The 17,841-nt window shown below is 34.5% G+C and overlaps 1 protein-coding gene across 1 annotated transcript in view; it reads right to left on the bottom strand.

The window, feature by feature from the left end:
* LOC134842785 (transmembrane 9 superfamily member 2-like) overlaps nt 1-17,841 on the bottom strand; it is an 86,944-nt gene that overhangs the window by 24,122 nt on the left and 44,981 nt on the right. The window contains exons 3-5 of the mRNA XM_063859275.1: nt 15,082-15,262; nt 14,529-14,815; nt 7,687-7,808 (exon numbers count right to left, since the gene is read on the bottom strand). Of these exons, the coding sequence (XP_063715345.1) occupies nt 7,687-7,808; nt 14,529-14,815; nt 15,082-15,262 (590 nt within the window). The remainder of the gene's footprint in view (nt 1-7,686; nt 7,809-14,528; nt 14,816-15,081; nt 15,263-17,841) is intronic.

Here is a 17,841-nt window from a genome sequence, read left to right as displayed (position 1 = left end):
ACTACCATCAACACCATCAAAACGCCAGATTTCACCACCACCTTTTAACTTAAATTTTCCAAATAATCTCGACGCCAGATATCGAGAACAATCATCAATAAATATTCCTTTAAGATTAGATTGGAATACATTTACAGCACCTCCACCATTATTTGGACAACATCAAGAAAGTAACCGCCTTCATAACTGGGCACTTAATAGATTACAATATCGCCAAGATAATCACAACGATATCCGTGATCACAATATTCAAATACTCCAACAAAACAGTTTACAATTAAAGTTTGAAATCACAGTTAAGTTAAACAATATTACCCAACATCCCTACCCATTAAACCCACCTAACATAACAGCTCAATCACTACCACCACCGTTTATAACTACTGAAGTAATATACAAATACGACAGATATACCAAAAACACAATTGGCTACATTACATTTTATAATCCATACTCAGGATTATCATACACATGTATATTCTAAAATTATTAATTTTTCTCCAACTCCTTTTTCTAGTAATCTCAAATCAAAACATAAACCCTTCCCCTCGTACAGGACCACAAGATTTATTAGTAACACATTACGATTGTGAAGAAAATGAACAAAAAACACTACACAAATATGCAATAAATCAAGTATCACAATGTGAAACAGAACCACAAGCTATAGAAACCACAAATGTAATAGCAACACTCTATTCAAAAGCCCGAGCAACAACAGTTACAGGTTATAAATTCACAGCAACATTTTCCGAAAAGAAAGTACATTGTTCACAAGTCTCGAACGGAAACAAAAACCGACTTGACCATGAATCATTCTATCAGAGTAATATAGAACGTCTTTTACATCTCAATCCCGACGATTGTAAAAATGAATTACTTAGACTAAACATCACACAAAATAAAAACTCCGAAAGAAAGTTAGTTAACTTTCAAGTTTTTTCAGACTCTGTACATCAATCACAACTTGAAAGACACCAAGGACATATAAAACTAGACGACAAATACCCGTATAACGGCGCACACGGACGATTAACATATGACCTACACGATAAACATTGGATACCACACATTGGTATAAATAACCCATCAAACTGCAAAGCAGACACAAAAAATAAAGGATACCAAGAAATAATGTTTTTCGATTGGAAAATACAACTCGAAAAAATACAACTAACACGAGATTTATCAGATAATACAATGATCTATCAAGGAATCCGATTACCTTGTAAAAATGATCAAGGTTATTGCGACCCTACAACGAGAACACAAGCAACAATTGTTTGGTTCCCCGAAGATACATGTACAACATTTCAAGTAGCAAGAATACACGCTCGTATGATAAAATTTCACGAAAAATACTTTATACAATCAATTCCATATGAACAAGTACATCCATCACGAAAACAAAGTACTAATTTTAGAAACATACACAATATAGAAAATAAATTGACACGTTTTCAAATATATCAAGAAACAGAACTTGCATGTAAATACAGGAATCCACTTCACAGAACACAATACTCTGAAATATTAGTTGAATACGAAAAAGGATTCGACATGACCACTGGAAAAATAAAACTTGACCCATATGCCACAGGTCATCCTCCAAACGAAGGAACATCCTATATACCAGTTAATTTTGAAAAAAGCAACGGACAACCTGGTGGACATCTAAAACCCCATGACACCAGAAGCACACGCTTACAAGAATTATCACTAATGAATACTACATATTTCGGTAATATCCACTATGATATTCATTTAGATATGAAACTAGATTATACAATTAGCCGAATTTTTCAAGAAATGTCACTCTCCGAATTAGAAACACTACACCAACTATGCGAATTAGAACGAACACAAATATTACAATCACTTGCACTAGCAGTATTAAAAATACCCTATGCAGGATACTTATTATCTGGAAATAGATCAAATTTTTTAGACTATGAAGGAAACATCTTATGGTTTTATACTTGTACTAAAAAAGTATCACCACTATACGTTTTTGAAGATAAACGATGTTATAAAAGAATCCCTATCTTTTATAAGAATAAAGTACATTTCGTGGATACACTTTCACGAAGAACCTATTTCTGGGATACCGCAGTCCCATGTGGATCAGAAAACAGCCACAATGTAGTACAACTAAACCCTGATGAAAATAAATATTATCTTCTCACTCCATATCCCACATTAACGCAATCACTCAAAAAATTTTCACCAGAAAGCATTCGCGCTATTGCTCGAAACCCAAATATAGACTTACAATCAATAGGAATCTATTCAAAATCAGATATTCAACATCACATTAGAACACAACAATTCCAAGAATTATTAACACAAATGGACACTATACAAAGACAATCAATAGATCAAAATTTACGCAAACTTGCAGAAACCGCAGGATTTGCCGATATCTACACGCAAGACTATAGCGGATATTTTAAAGACATTAAAGATTATATATATCTAAACGGTGAAAAATACCGTCCCCAAGATATATCACCAATTAACATTTTTAGCTTTGTTACACTCAAAAATGAGATCCTCGATTTTCTAGGATGGCCCTACTACATCTTAGAAAAATTGACTATTTTATACGCAATGTTTAACTTTATTGGATTTCTTTTCTCACTTTTAAAAGGAATCTACAACACATGTGCTATACACACACAAGTAAACAGACAAGCAAGCGTAGCACGCATACTCTTTGCAGGATTTTTTGGAATCTTTTCTACATCTATAAACAAAATTCTTTTAGACGCACAAATAAAAGAATATAACACAAAAATAGCAACACGACAAAATACATACGACGAAGAACATAACAATGTAGACATAACGCCAACGGCACCACAATTACCACCCCTACCAAATAACCATCCACTATCCCTAGTCCCACGAAATTTTCGAAATTTAGCCATCACACATAATCCAAATTTTCGACTCACCACATCACAAAGTCCCATCCAACATATAATGACACACCAGTCACAAGATCATAATACTTATGAACAAATTATTGAACAACCCCATACCACCGCTTTTCAGTCTCAAAATAATCATTTTTTTAGCCCACGATGAGCCGCCAACTTGGATCACTACACCGATCAAATTCCCACCCAACCAATCTTACCTCTCCAATCCCAATAATACCACTTTTTGCTTTTCCGCCACCCGATTTTCCATCTAGTAATGTAACATCAGGCATGAATTCCGACACTAATTCACACATCTCAGTTTTATATTCTATCTCACAACTCAATAACCCGAATATTGAAACCCCCGATGAATTTGCCGAATCAGAACCATCCCCATCCAATAATTTTCATAACTCTTCTAATTTTTCTCAACCCCCTTTTCAACCCATATTATCCAATAACCCTGACCCAATCACTTCCACACCCTCTTATGCTTCCCAAGTTACCCCAACCTACTCCTCACTTCATTCTGACCAATCATCTCATTCTCCAGACACCCCCCGAATCTCCCCAGAGCTAGATAATTTTATTACCCTTCAACAACAACCCTACCACCTCCATACCCCAACAATAAACCAAATCTCCTCCACAATAAATTCATCCAACCCCCCTACCCCTACACCCTCTTCAAATTATACTGAATCATTAGCACCATCATCCACATCAACTGAATCTTCACTCAACACTAATAGAGCTTACCGCACTTTTAAAAGAAAGTTCCCCAACCATCCTTTCCCAACAAAACCAGGAACAGCCCGTGAATACATCAACCACCCCAAGCATACTAACACAAAAGAATTTTTAGCCATCACCTTACCCTCATTCCCACAATACACCTTAAACACCCCCCACGACACTAACGAAACACGCAACTTTGTAGATGAATACGTTTTAATGCCCACTCTCTCTTGGACCTCATATTATCATTTTACTAACCCTCTTTGCTTACCTTTATCTAACACTCACATCGATATAGAGCGAAATACGGACATGCTATATCGACTCACTACACCACTAACCGCTAGACAATTTACTTACGTTGGATATAAAAAATCACTAAAAACACACACTGCACCTAGAGCTAACGAAAATACACTCGAATACTATGATCACAACATCATCAGAGCTAACCAAGATCAATTTTTAGACGACGATCGCTTCGCTAATCCACAAATTACCGAGAAATTTTTCATCAAGACACCATATATATTTACACTAAACATCTTCGACCGAAAGTTTGATCACATTATTTCAGAAGCACTAACAGACACACAAGCATACGAAAGTTTTAAAGAACGCTTCCAAATATTTTCACTAACCTTTCATTTCCTTGCACCACACGAAAGAGATTTACACTGCTCACACGATATTATGTTGCGCACTAAACAAACCCACACATATAGTTATTATCGCTTCATCCAAAATCACTTTGATCTACACACACCCTCTAGACAACCACACCATCGTTTTCAATTCATTAATTCCAAATACACTTCACCATTTTTCCTAAATTTCACATATTGCATTAAAGATACTAACCTTCATGGTATTCTTCGCAATTATGATCCCATAACCCAAATGTACATCTTCTGTCCCATCACCAAGACCTTCAACGCCGAAGAATCCCGACCCTTCCTTATCCCGCACGAGTTTGTACAACCTATAGAAATCCCAATTTTAGAACTCATCCACAACACTAAATTCAATCACAAATTATATAATCTAATCCAAAACACACCTTATGAGTTTGCAGTTGGCACTGAAGAACTAACCACTATCAAGGCACTTCAATTGCTTTGGCCACTGCTTCAGACTAAAAATATCATCCGCATCTTAGCTAAACTACTAACAACTTCCGATCTCATCCACGACATCTTCCCCCACGGTTTTTTCCCCGACGACTAACAGGTAAGTATAAATTAAATAAATATTACTAACTAATTAAAATATTAAAAAACTCACCATACTTTATCCATGTTTTCTTTAGGTTTTTAGCCTTCATCCGACAATCACCTACAAAAACCACAAAAGACAAATAAAAATCGCAAATTTCATCAAACAGATTTCAAAAATTCTATTAATCTCTTACACTTATAAATTTATAAATTTAATACCAATGCAGTAAATTCATTTCTAAAATTTTCCCCACAAGCAGTAAATCTAATTATGATGAAAATTTGTAACTTAAAATTCCCCCATAACTAGCAGTATTTCCAAATTCTATGCAGTAAATTAATAAAATGCAAATGCAGTACTAACCTTTTGATATTTTCATTCATTCGCACAGAAATTCTATCCACACTCGCACAGCTCGCCCACGAAGAATTGTTTAAAATAATGAATTTCAGTTTCAAGTTTTCACACTCAACAACTCTAACATATAATAACATGTTTCAAACCTTCCTTTAACCCGGTTGGAAAGGAATCATATACTAAACAAAACTAACCAACGCAGCTTACTAAATACCACAAATCAAAGAATAACAGCATGACTAAGAAAAGGAAACCAACGGTACCCAAACCGGATTAACCCAGTTTAAAACTGGATAATTTATTCTTTTGAAGACTATTATAAAGTCTAAAAAAGAAATAATAAAACACAAAAAAGTCGAAAGACAAACCCATACCACGAACAATTTGCTTTTTGGAAAAAGGACATAACCAACAAGACATAAGAAAAACCACAACAAACCCAACATAAAACGTTGTCACATAACAGGACCCTCATAAAAACCGCATGAAATCATACTCCCACTCCTGGCCTAACCCACCAGGAAGGACGTCCTGAGCATGCTCTATAGCCGGCCTAACCCACCGCGCTACATCCACGCTTTGTGACCACACCTCTATTTTTAATAAGAGCTACTCAAGGGTGAGTAACTCTTCAAAATAACCGAACTAAAACAAAAAGCTTTTGTGAAAACAACTAACTAAAATCATAATTAAAAAATATTAAACTAATAAATGTTTTATAAAATGTAAATTACATTATGCAATACATAGATCAGAATACAACACCAAGGACGAACATCTAAAGACAAAACGACCCCACTACACTCGAGAGAGAATGACCAACCACAATCGATATGCCACTCACAATCACAACTCAAAGGATTTAGAGTACGACTTGACTTCGCAGAAAAGGACTTCATTGAACTAGACCAATGACCACCTCGATGTTCAAGTATACGTACAGATCCGAGTAACCAGGCATCCCCTTCACGCACAATCTCCACGCCATTCCCAAACTAGATCAGACACAAAAGAAGTTCTCCACGCAGAACAGAAAAACCTGACATAGCCAACCATTCTGAAATCAGATTTGAGTTTGTTGCAAAGACTTAGTCGTTGTCACTAGAAGACACAACGTCTTATGTCTCTAACTCCAGCTTCCTGGAACTTCTTTAACAAAGAGGAAACGGAAGAAAATGATGTTCGCCAAAAACCAACGTCCATCATCCATCCTTCAAATTGCAGAAGAACTATTCTAAAAAACTCTGTAAAACCCGGATGGGTGGAACCTGATCTAAACTACATTTTATGATTGGATAAATTAGATATTTTACCAATGTAAAGTATTTAATATTAACCAATCATGATCCATCTAACTAACAACCCACTTATTTGTAAGTGCTGAAGTTACTTGTAATTTCAGCACCAGAGAGATTTGAATTTAACTTAGAAATTAGTTGGACTCTCCCGAGCACTTCAGCAGCCGCAATAAACCAGTATACCCTAGATCTATTGAGCCTAGCAGAGACTAGTTAAACAACCTGAGACTAGATAGTATAAGAGTAAGATTAGGATCGGTATTAGACTAAGAAGTTGCACGAATCTATCCGGCCGAAAATAAGATAGCGTGACGAGCAGACGGTGTACCCTATCCGAAATTACTCTATGAGTTATACACTCCAGTCCTAACTCACAAACTGAAACACAATCCCAAAAAGATATTTTGCCCTGAAACTCGTCATAAAAAATTTCAAGAAATTTAAAAGTTTTTACGACCCATCCAAACTGAAACACAATCCCAAAAAGATATTTTGCCCTCGAAATTACACAAAATAAGTTGACTAAGTCGATATACCATCAGCTGAAACTGTTTGAATATTTAAAAAAATGAAAAAAAAACTCAAAATCAGCCGGCAAAATTGCAAATTTGTGACGTTTCATTATAGAAAAAAATGTTTAAATTAAATCAAAACCTATGCTTTAAAAAGTAAGCCAATTAAAACCCTATCGGATAAAAAATGGCGTTTAAAAAACGGAAATTGAACCGACAGCAACTAGGCCGAACACCACGAACCCGAAAAAAAAATAGACATTTTTTTGAAAAGATAATTACAACCTGAAACTTGAAAAGATAATTACAATCTGCGATTACAACCCTTGAAAAGATAATTACAACCTGAAACCAGAAGATCCTCTACAAGAGGAGATTCTCCTCTAGAAGTGTGGACATAGTTGTTTACGGGAAAAAAATCTAGTACCCGATTGCAATACCCTTGCTTATCGCAAGGGTAATAAGCGGCAATTAATTTATTCAGTTATATTCCGTTTTTTCTTCGAGTTCAACTTATTTTGAATAAATAAAACATGCATTTTTCCTATTTAAAAATCTATAAACTAAAGCAAAAAATAGGAATAAGCGTAATAAGAAAAAACAGCGTAAAAAGAATATGCGGCGGAGATAACTGACCTGGATGCCCATCGCACATTGACGTTCTCCTGGAACTTGACAGAGTATGTGTAGTCGAACGAGATCTCCTGTTTCGGGGAAATGGGAACCTCCAATACCGGCTCCGAAGGATCACATTTGCCCTGAAAGGAAATGCTATAACCTCACAAACGAAGGAATATTATGAACTCGTGCGCACAGAAAATTGAACAAATCATGCATTTGCAGCGATAACAGAGATTTGGAACAACGTTTTTTCACGTTATACGACAAAGTACAAAAATAAAATTCAAATTGATATAAGATTATAGGCTTATATAGAGACCAGACTTATACGGTAAAAAAAATATGATTATACGGGACCAATAACTCGCAATTCATTCTATTATTGTGAGACTAGAACATCTTTATTGAGTACTGACTTGCAGGGTTGATTGATATAAGGGGCGGTTCGAAGTCTAGCCATATATAATTCTCAGTCCAATCGGAGCTTTCCGGAAAAATCATCGAGCAACAATGGCATACTGCTGTTATTGAGTTAAAATCCAAAACAGCCAACAGAAAGATGGAAAAGAGCCTTGAACGCAGGAAAACAAAAAATAGACTAGTTTTTTGAAAAAGCTTCAACTTTCGAATTTCAAAGAAAAAAAGTATGTTCGTAAAGCTCTTTGAAATTCAAGAACAATAATGATTGACACCTTTTTGAAAAAGTTGACCCAATTATGATCAATAATTAATTTTTTATTTCGCTGGAAAAGCTGAAAATAAAAATCTACTTTCGAAATCGATCAACAAGATAAACAACCAGTCAATCACGTTTTTCGTGACTTTTACACTTTTGCTGTTCGATAGTGGAGTTAGCCTTCCTTTTAACAAAAGAAACAACGTGAACTTAAAACAATCGAAAGCCAAACAAAAATCTTCAAGACCAACATAAGAGTATTCACTAGGTTCACGACTCTAAAAAATACACTTTTGAAACAAAGAGGCGAAGCAGAGCTTCGCGACACTTGCGATGAAAAAAAAAACATTCCACAACATGGTGAATGAAAAAAAGACCTATATCAAAAATATTTCTGAAAAATTATGTTGGCAAGAGTTGAAAAAATACAGCAACAAAAACTTCATATTTGTATTGGACGAAGTTCATAAGGAAGCCTTAATAAATGGAAATCATTTACGGAGCGGCAACAAAGGACAAAAACTTTGGGTCGAAACCTGTTGAGCCGAAAACAAAACTGTTCTCATAAAAAAATTATGAAATAGAAAAATTTTTCCGACCCATCCAAACTGAAACACACAATACCAAACGGATACATTTCGCTCTCGATATTACGCAAATTAAGTTGACTAAGTCGATACAACTTAAACTGTTAAAATTTAAAAAAAAAAACGAAAAAAAAATTAAAAAACTCAAAATCAGACATGGTAAATTTACAAATTGTGTGAAGTTACAGTTATAGTAAATTCTGTTTAAAATGAAATAAAACTCAAATTGAAACACATAATACCAAACGGATACATTTCGCTCTCGATATTACGCAAATTAAGTTGACTAAGTCGATACAACTTAAACTGTTAAATGTTTAAAAAAAAACGAAAAAAAAAATTTAAAAAACTCAAAATCAGACATGGTAAATTTACAAATTTTGTGAAGTTACAATTATAGTAAATTCTGTTTAAAATGAAATAAAACTCAAGCTTTGGAAAAAAAAACAATAAAAACCCTACCAGAAAAAAGGCGTTTAAAAAACGCAAAATGAACGCACAGAAACCAGGAAGAAAACAAGATTTAAAAAATGAGAAATTTTTTGAAAAGATAATTACTACCTGAAACGGGTTTGAACTAATTACTACTTAAGTATCTTCTAGAGGAAGATACTACTTAGGTATTTTCCTCTAGAAGTGATGATAATCTTGAAGTGTAGATCTTGTGGACAAAGTGGTTTACGGGAAAAAAGTCTAGAACCCGATTGCAATACCCTTACTCACCGCAAGGGCAAATATTCAGAGAAAGAAATGAAAAACACATGAGAACAATCTCCTTAAAAAATATTGAATGTTCTCATCTATGGTTTGCACAAGCACGTGAACTAACATTAAAGTAAATACCAAAGCGGAAATAGACCAACAGCGCTTCAGTCGAAAACCAGAAAGCCAAAATATCATCGGTAAACGACAACTTCAAAACTCAATCGTTACTTCTTAGATATAGCATTTCCGATGCATTAAATTGATCGTTCGAAAATAAAGTAAAAGAAAACTTAGTCGAGAACTGAAACGAAGATCACTAAGCCAAAACATTGAAAGCCATAAATAGCAAAAACCAAAATGTAGAGAACTTAAGCAGGTGTTTTACTACGACATGAACTGCGCAGCTCAAAAAAGAACGATATTTCATGACAAAGCAGAAGGCCTAAAAGATTTATTAGAAAAATTGTTTAATGAAAAATCTTGTTTCCGATTACAAGACCTTTTTTCCCTCAAGTTTTGTTGAAAGTTTCTCATATATCAGCCAAAACTAGCTCTAAAAACAGAGGCAAAGATGTACTTCGCATGCACAAGGAAAATATGACCGATAACGCTACTGGGAAAAACTGAATTAGCAAAACTTTGAGTCTACAAAATTTCATCAGTGACGCACGCCAATTATGATTCTGCATAATTGATAAGTGACGCTGGCCAATTAAGACGCATTAGCAGTACCAGTCAATTCGCAAAAAAAATTTTTTACCATAACATGCCTCAATTTATAGAGCGGACGCATTTAATTAGTTAACAAAAAGGTCGTTAAAAACATCTGACCCTGCCCAGGTTCGAACCCTCTTAATTTGTTGCGGGTCTCCTTCCCAACCTATACGCTACAGATCCATGATGCCTTGAAGCTAAAGTTCGATTTGTAATATTATAGTCTGTGTTAAAATCCTTAGCATTGGCTGTACTTAATTGCTGGATCAAAATGAAGACTTTCAAAATGAATACAATTTGTCGCAACAATTGAATCGCAACAACATTTTCGACTTAAATTGAAAAAAAGTTCATAGTATAACACAAGCTATGCTTGTGTTAATATCAAAACTTACACTCATTAGCGAATTAGTTGCACTTTCCACCCTAAACTTCAAAATTTTGGAAAACAAAATAGACGGTTGCCTTTTACGCAATGAAAAATAGGCTTTCTAATGACTTATTAAAAATTGGATAAGACATTTTTTCCGTCCTAGCAAATTAAGTAACCAAATGGTCTGGTAAGCAAATATTTATGTAATATCTTAATATTCTCGTGAGTTGCTTTTATGTACAAAATGATTTTTGGTGAAATGCCAGTTCGAATACACGCTTTTAAATTTGAGAACGCCCGATGGCACGAAAACGATTTCTATTATTTTAAGCAAACTTCGATCTACTTTCTATGTCAAGTCAAACTTTCAGTACCTCAGCATACCTACTTGAGAGAAATATATTTTGGGAAAATTTATCTGAAACTCCCTATACATCACAAGAAATGGTAGAAGAGGTTAACCCTCTTTTTACACCATGAACCTTTTACACCTCTACCTTTTTACCCTGCTAATTAAGCCTCGATCACTACTTTTTAATGACTGTATCGAGAATGTGATATTAACCTTCAACCTTAAATTTAGCTCGGTTAATTTTGTTACACGGGTAATTCTACCCCCGAAAATTTTGAGAATTATCCCTCGATAAGTTAACTTCCAGCTATTGACAACATTTTTGCTATGATTATAAATATAAATATATATATAAATATAAATTGGGGGAAAAGGAAAAAGAGCCGAAATTTCAGGCGATATATATACAGGCGCGGATCTAGGAATTTCTCGAGGGGGGGGGCGGATTTTCAAAAAAAAAATTGATAATTTTGTCGACTATTTTTTTAGGTCGACCAAATTGATTATCTGAGATCTCCCAAACCACTATAAAGACTCTGTTTTGGCAAAAATTTGTGCGCCTCAGGCAAAATTTTGAAAAAAGGCAAAAAAAATAGCGTTTTTAGACACTTTTTGGAAAATTTCGACCCAAAAAATCGCGGCTCTTTTTCCTTTTCCCCCCACCTGCAAATTTTTATATTTGAAGTTACTGTTCACTTTGTCCGATTGTCATGAAAATTGGCATGTAGACTAATTAGGTCATGACAAACATATTTGGTCTCCATAATTAACCTTGTAAGACCGCTACCATAAAATTCATGTTTGAGTGAGGTGGGGGGGGGGGGGGGGGGGGGAGGAAAAAGAGCCAAAATCGCTTTTTTTTCGGCGCGCGCTACACCCTCAAAATTAGTATAGATTGGCGCCAAAGGCGCCTTTAGAAAAATTTTAAGGTCAGTCAGCCAAAAATCAGTTCCCCCATCCCCCCCCCCTCCCCCCCTTAATCCGCTACTGTGTATATGTATGTATCGAATTGGAAATTTTAGCTTATGTAAACGCTTTAGAGACAGATTTGGATGAAGTTTTCATTTTAAAAACATAGGCGCTACGCGCAATACACCGAAGGCATAGAAACTGAAGCAAAAACCAAACAACTTGAACAACTAATAATTGAAGAATAACAGTTCTAGAACAAAAAATGGTACTAATACATGTATACACCAAAATTTTGCTATATCGAGAAAGAGCCTGAAATAACAGTTCTAGAACTAAAAATCGTACTAACACATGTATAGGTCAAATTTTTGATATATCAACGAAGATCATAAAATAACACTTCTAGAACTAAAAATCGTACTAACACATGTATACACCAAAATTTCTCATGAACAAATAACCAAACAAACAGACCCATAATATAAATAAATGAAAATAAATAAATTAAATAAATACACACGCAGAAATAATAAAAGCAAAACTAAATGAAAGAAAGAATAATTAAATAAATAAACAAAACACGTGATAAAAATAAACAAAAATAAATATGTACATACATAAATTATAAATAAATATAAGCAAACTAAACATAATTAAATAAATAGAAGAACAGATAATTAAATAAATAAAGATGAACAAATAAAGAAACAAACATACGCAATCACGTGACATAGCGCGATATAGTCCAGCCCACATGATAATTGATAACTGTGGACGTTATTTGTCGACACTTGACAACAGACAACATTAAAAAAAAACCCGTTACACGATACCATAACACCTTGACTAAAGTCTTCGGTGTAAAAAGAAATTGGTAGGCTTATCTTTTAAACAACGTTAGGAATCTACTCAGCAAATGAAGATTCCGTTCGTTATTTTCAAAGTTTATGAAATTTCGGTTTTTTCCTCCTCCTCCCCTCCTTAACTCCTCCCCCCCCCCCCCCCCCCCCCCACCTGCCAATTTTTACATGAATGTTATGAAAAATTTTACCTACAGACTAGACTATCCAGGCCACGACAAGCATATTTGGTCTTCATACTCAACCTCGTAAAACCATCACTAATATTTCGGCTCTTTTTCCTTTGGGGGAAAAGGAAAAAGAGCCGAAATTTCATAGCAAATCATAGTGAATTACTTTTTGATGATTTACGGGAGAATTTTTTGATATATTCCAAGGACATTTTCCACATATTTTAGACATATTCCAAGGAAAAAGTTACAAAAAATCTCCTATCAGTGTTGTCACAGGGCAAAAGTGGTACTCAGACGCTTAGAGGCAGCTTGAATAACGTAGATATTTGGCTCAAAAAATTATTTGATTACTTATTATGACTCAACATTTGATTCCTACAATAAAATTTTTATTCAACATTTGATTCTTACACCAAAATTATGACTCAACATTTGATTCCTACACAAAAATTATGACTCAACACAAGATTTCAGGTTTTTTACTCCATCAACATTTTTGACAATGAACAATTATTTGAATTTACATAGACAGAAGGACTCTCAATCGACTATATATTATCATCTTGTGTTCTCAGGAACACCTTTAGTCAATAGAACTACTCTTTGGATTTTTCCCTCCAGGCATAGTTTTTATTATCACATTACTTCTGGTAAAGTCAAACACAAATAGCTTTAAATAAATTGGGGAGTTAATTGCTTTTTTTCATAAAAAAGGTATTATGATTAAAAAACATGAGTAAAAAATAGGTGGGTAGAAACACGCGGTGTAAAAACAAACGGAACCACGTAAAAGTAACATGACTGCGACAAACAAAATGGGTGATATGTTACAATAGGTGGCAATCTTGAGACCGATTTGAATAGTGCATGTATTAACTTTGAGAACTATTATGCATAATATAGTCGCTTCATTTTCAATCAATTATACATAACTCAGCCAGATGAAATATTTTTCAAAAACTCAAGTTTTACACTTCTTTTGCTAAAAAATTTGGCTTTGAAATAAATAATAAAAACTGTTTGAAGTATAACAAAAAGCGATCCAGCTATTTAACTTGAACCTGCCACCTATTGTAATACTTCACCCAAAAATGCTGTTGCAATTATCGCTGTAACAGTTCGCAATAAATTTCGAAAATTATAACTTTCAGTCAGTAGCACTCAAAAACTTACCTTTCCTGTAGTTTTCTAATTTTGAAACAAAAAGAATAATTTCACTGATATCCTTTTGCGTTTAAAAAAAAACTATCACATATCCGGAAATCAATTACTATAGGGACAAAACCCTGCGCTTCACGACTCATCAACAATCATTTGAGCCGAAAACTTCCATTCTAGGCCCATCTGTTGACGTATGTCAAAACTGAGGAACTAGCTCATAGGTAGACTTCAAAAATCTTCAATCTTTTTGTTTAAGAGATGGTGCTGCTCTAGCAAAACAAGCATCTAAAATTGAGAAATAGTTACAAAGACCCCTAAATACATGCAATCTCAACTTCGCTCACCTGTGTCTTGACGCTCCTAGGAGTGATTCTGGCCTGGACAAGTCTGACAGCCCCTACCACTGGCTCATCTACAGTGTGGTACTCTATGGTGATGTCCACGTGGTTGAAGATGTAGAAGCTATTCTTGTTGTTCATTCGTGGATCCAGACCACATGACGTCATTTTGAGTCCATTGGAATTGACGTAACATCCAATTGGGAATCCAGGGTAGCAGAACTGTTGTCCATTCTCAACGTCGTAGCACCAGATCACAGGCATATTGTCGATGATCCAGTGGTTCTGGTAACCTAAATACAACATTTCTCTGGCTAGCTTTCTAGCTGATTGGATCAACTTGGTGTCCAAATGGAGTTGTATAAATACAACTTTGGAGTTGTATAAAAATAAGGGATTGTATTTAGCACACATATAAGCGTCAACGTCAAATTAGCAATCTGTCGAAAAATAACTATAAAAAAAACATGTTCTCCACAACTGTTTGAAAAACTCGCCCTGATTGTCAGCACAAGATAATACAAACAATTTTACTTTTGCTTATTTGCTTCATTTGTACCTTTAATGATGGCCTCTTGCAGGAAGTGTAGCTTTCGCGTGGCCGCCTTGTTGGATGTGGGGTAGTTCTTAGAGCACACCTTCACACAGTTGGAGTCGGCAAAATCGAACGAGTAGGCAGACGATCGGATCCGCTCTCCGAACACAATCTGGCCAAGGTTCTCACTCGGTGTCTGCTTATCCTGGAAAAAAAACCGAAAACCATTCGATATACTATTTTTTATTAGCCATTGGTCCTGCTCAATGCAGGACCAACCATAGGGGAGGGTGATGTCATTTATTTCGCCGCAGCCGGTCCCACCTTGAGGAGGCGAATCACACTGGGACCCCTTTAACCATGAACGAAGTGGGTACCGTGTCGAAATGTCTAAGATATTCATGCAGACTCATTTGATCAAAAATCAATCTACCATGGCTCAAGTTTTTTTAACTTCTAGTACCGTATATAGTATAGTGGCTGAAAACTCAAAAAAAAACGAGACATGAAGCACAAAGAATAAGACAACAAAAATATGGCAGCCTCTAATTGAACACCAAAAGCTAAGCCAAATGAAAGGCATGAATAGGATTGTTTACTTTCACATGACGTTAATCAAAATAACTAGCGTGTACCGCACCTCCGGTGCTTCGAATTTTCAACAACTCAAAAAAACTATTCTCTGAGTGTACTCTGACAGCACCCAATTACAGGGTTCGTAATTAAAAATTTTGCGAAGTTTTTTATTCACGTTTTTTAAATAAATTTTAAAATGAACTAAGGAACGTCACATCTGGGAAACTGAAAGCAATTGAGCAGTCACATTTGGACGCAAGATTTGCAACTCCTGAGAGTAACTTCAAACTTTGTAAAGTTTTTCATTCGTTTTTAATTCAAATTTTGAAAAACCATAAAAAAATTTGTGACATTTTTTTAATATCTAAGTTTATAATGAATTAGAATACGTCACATCTGGGAAACTGAAAGCAATTGAGCAGTCGCATTTGGAATCAAGATTTGCAATTCCTGAGAGTAACTTCAAATTTTGTAAAGTTTTCCATTCGTTTTTTTAATTCAAATTTTGAAAAACCATTTAAATTTGTGACATTTTTTATATCTAAGTTTATAATGAATTAAGAAACGTCACATCTATGAAATTGAAAGCAATTGAGCAGTCGCATTTGGACACAAGCTTTGCAATTCCTGAGAGTAACTTCAAATTTTGTAAAGATTTTCATTCGTTTTTTTAATTCAAATTTTGAAAAACCATTAAAATTTGTTACATTTTTTTTATATCTAAGTTTATAATGAATTAAGAAACGTCACATCTGGGAAACCGAAAGCAATTGAGCAGTCGCATTTGGAATCAAGATTTGCAATTCCTGAGAGTAACTTCAAATTTTGTAAAGTTTTCCATTCGTTTTTTTAATTCAAATTTTGAAAAACCATTTAAATTTGTGACATTTTTTATATCTAAGTTTATAATGAATTAAGAAACGTCACATCTATGAAATTGAAAGCAATTGAGCAGTCGCATTTGGACGCAAGCTTTGCAATTCCTTAGAGTAACTTCAAATTTTGTAAAGATTTTCATTCGTTTTTTTAATTCAAATTTTGAAAAACCATTAAAATTTGTTACATTTTTTTTATATCTAAGTTTATAATGAATTAAGAAACGTCACATCTGGGAAACCGAAAGCAATTGAGCAGTCGCATTTGGACGCAAGCTTTGCAATTCCTGAGAGTAACTTCAAATTTTGTAAAGATTTTCATTCGTTTTTTTTTAATTCAAATTTTGAAAAACCATTAAAATTTGTTACATTTTTTTATATCTAAGTTTATAATGAATTAAGAAACGTCACATCTGGGAAACTAAAAGCAATTGAGCAGTCGCATTTGGAAGCAAGATTTGCAACTCCTGAGAGTACTCTTACAGTACCCAACTACAACGTTGGTAACTTCAAATTTTGAGAGACTTCGCCTTAAGTTTTCTAAAAGAGATAGTATGAATTAAGAAACGTCACATCTAGGAACCTGAAAGCAATTGAGCATTGGTATTTGGACGCAAGATTTGCAACTCCTGAGATAACTCTGACAGCCCCCCAACTACAGGTTAGGAATATCAAACTTTGAAGAAAAAAAAACTTAATTTTTATGAATTATTTTTTGAAAAAATCACAAAAAACGTCATATATCTGGAAAACTGCACAATTTTAAGCAGTCCTATTTGGTACCCAGAGAGTACCCTGACAGAGCCTCACTACAGAGATAGTTATTTCAAGTTTTGCAAAAATCGTCTTATCTCGTTCACTAAAATGATTCGGGCATTCAAAATTGGAGGCCAAATTCGCAACCCATTATTCGATATTGGGCTGCTTAATTTAAACTCGGTAAAATAACCACTCAAATCAAATTGGAAAATCGAGAAAAAATATTAACCATTGCAATATACGATATAGCTTAAACAAGCAAAAAATAATACGTTGAAAAAGCTTAAACATGGCGAGATAGTGAAGCCCGCAATTAAATATATAATAGATTCAACAATTTTTTTCACCATTTCAATAGAACATGAATTACGCCGAATAAACAAAAACAATTAAATTATACCGAGCCATAGTTGGTTAATTTGAAACCAATATAAAAAATATTGACACAGAAGCGAAACTTCGCTTAGCAAACACTAGCAAGAACATGACAAAAAGCAGCTCTAGAAAAAGCTATACGAAAAAATAGAAATAAGCCTCGAATTAGTAAAAATTACAGCGAACTAACCACGCACGC

The sequence above is a fragment of the Symsagittifera roscoffensis genome, chromosome 3 (genome assembly GCF_963678635.1).
Source record: "Symsagittifera roscoffensis chromosome 3, txSymRosc1.1, whole genome shotgun sequence".
Taxonomy (NCBI): domain Eukaryota; kingdom Metazoa; phylum Xenacoelomorpha; order Acoela; family Convolutidae; genus Symsagittifera; species Symsagittifera roscoffensis.
Note: the sequence above shows the minus strand (reverse complement) of the source record. Positions and strands in the feature narration are given on the sequence as shown.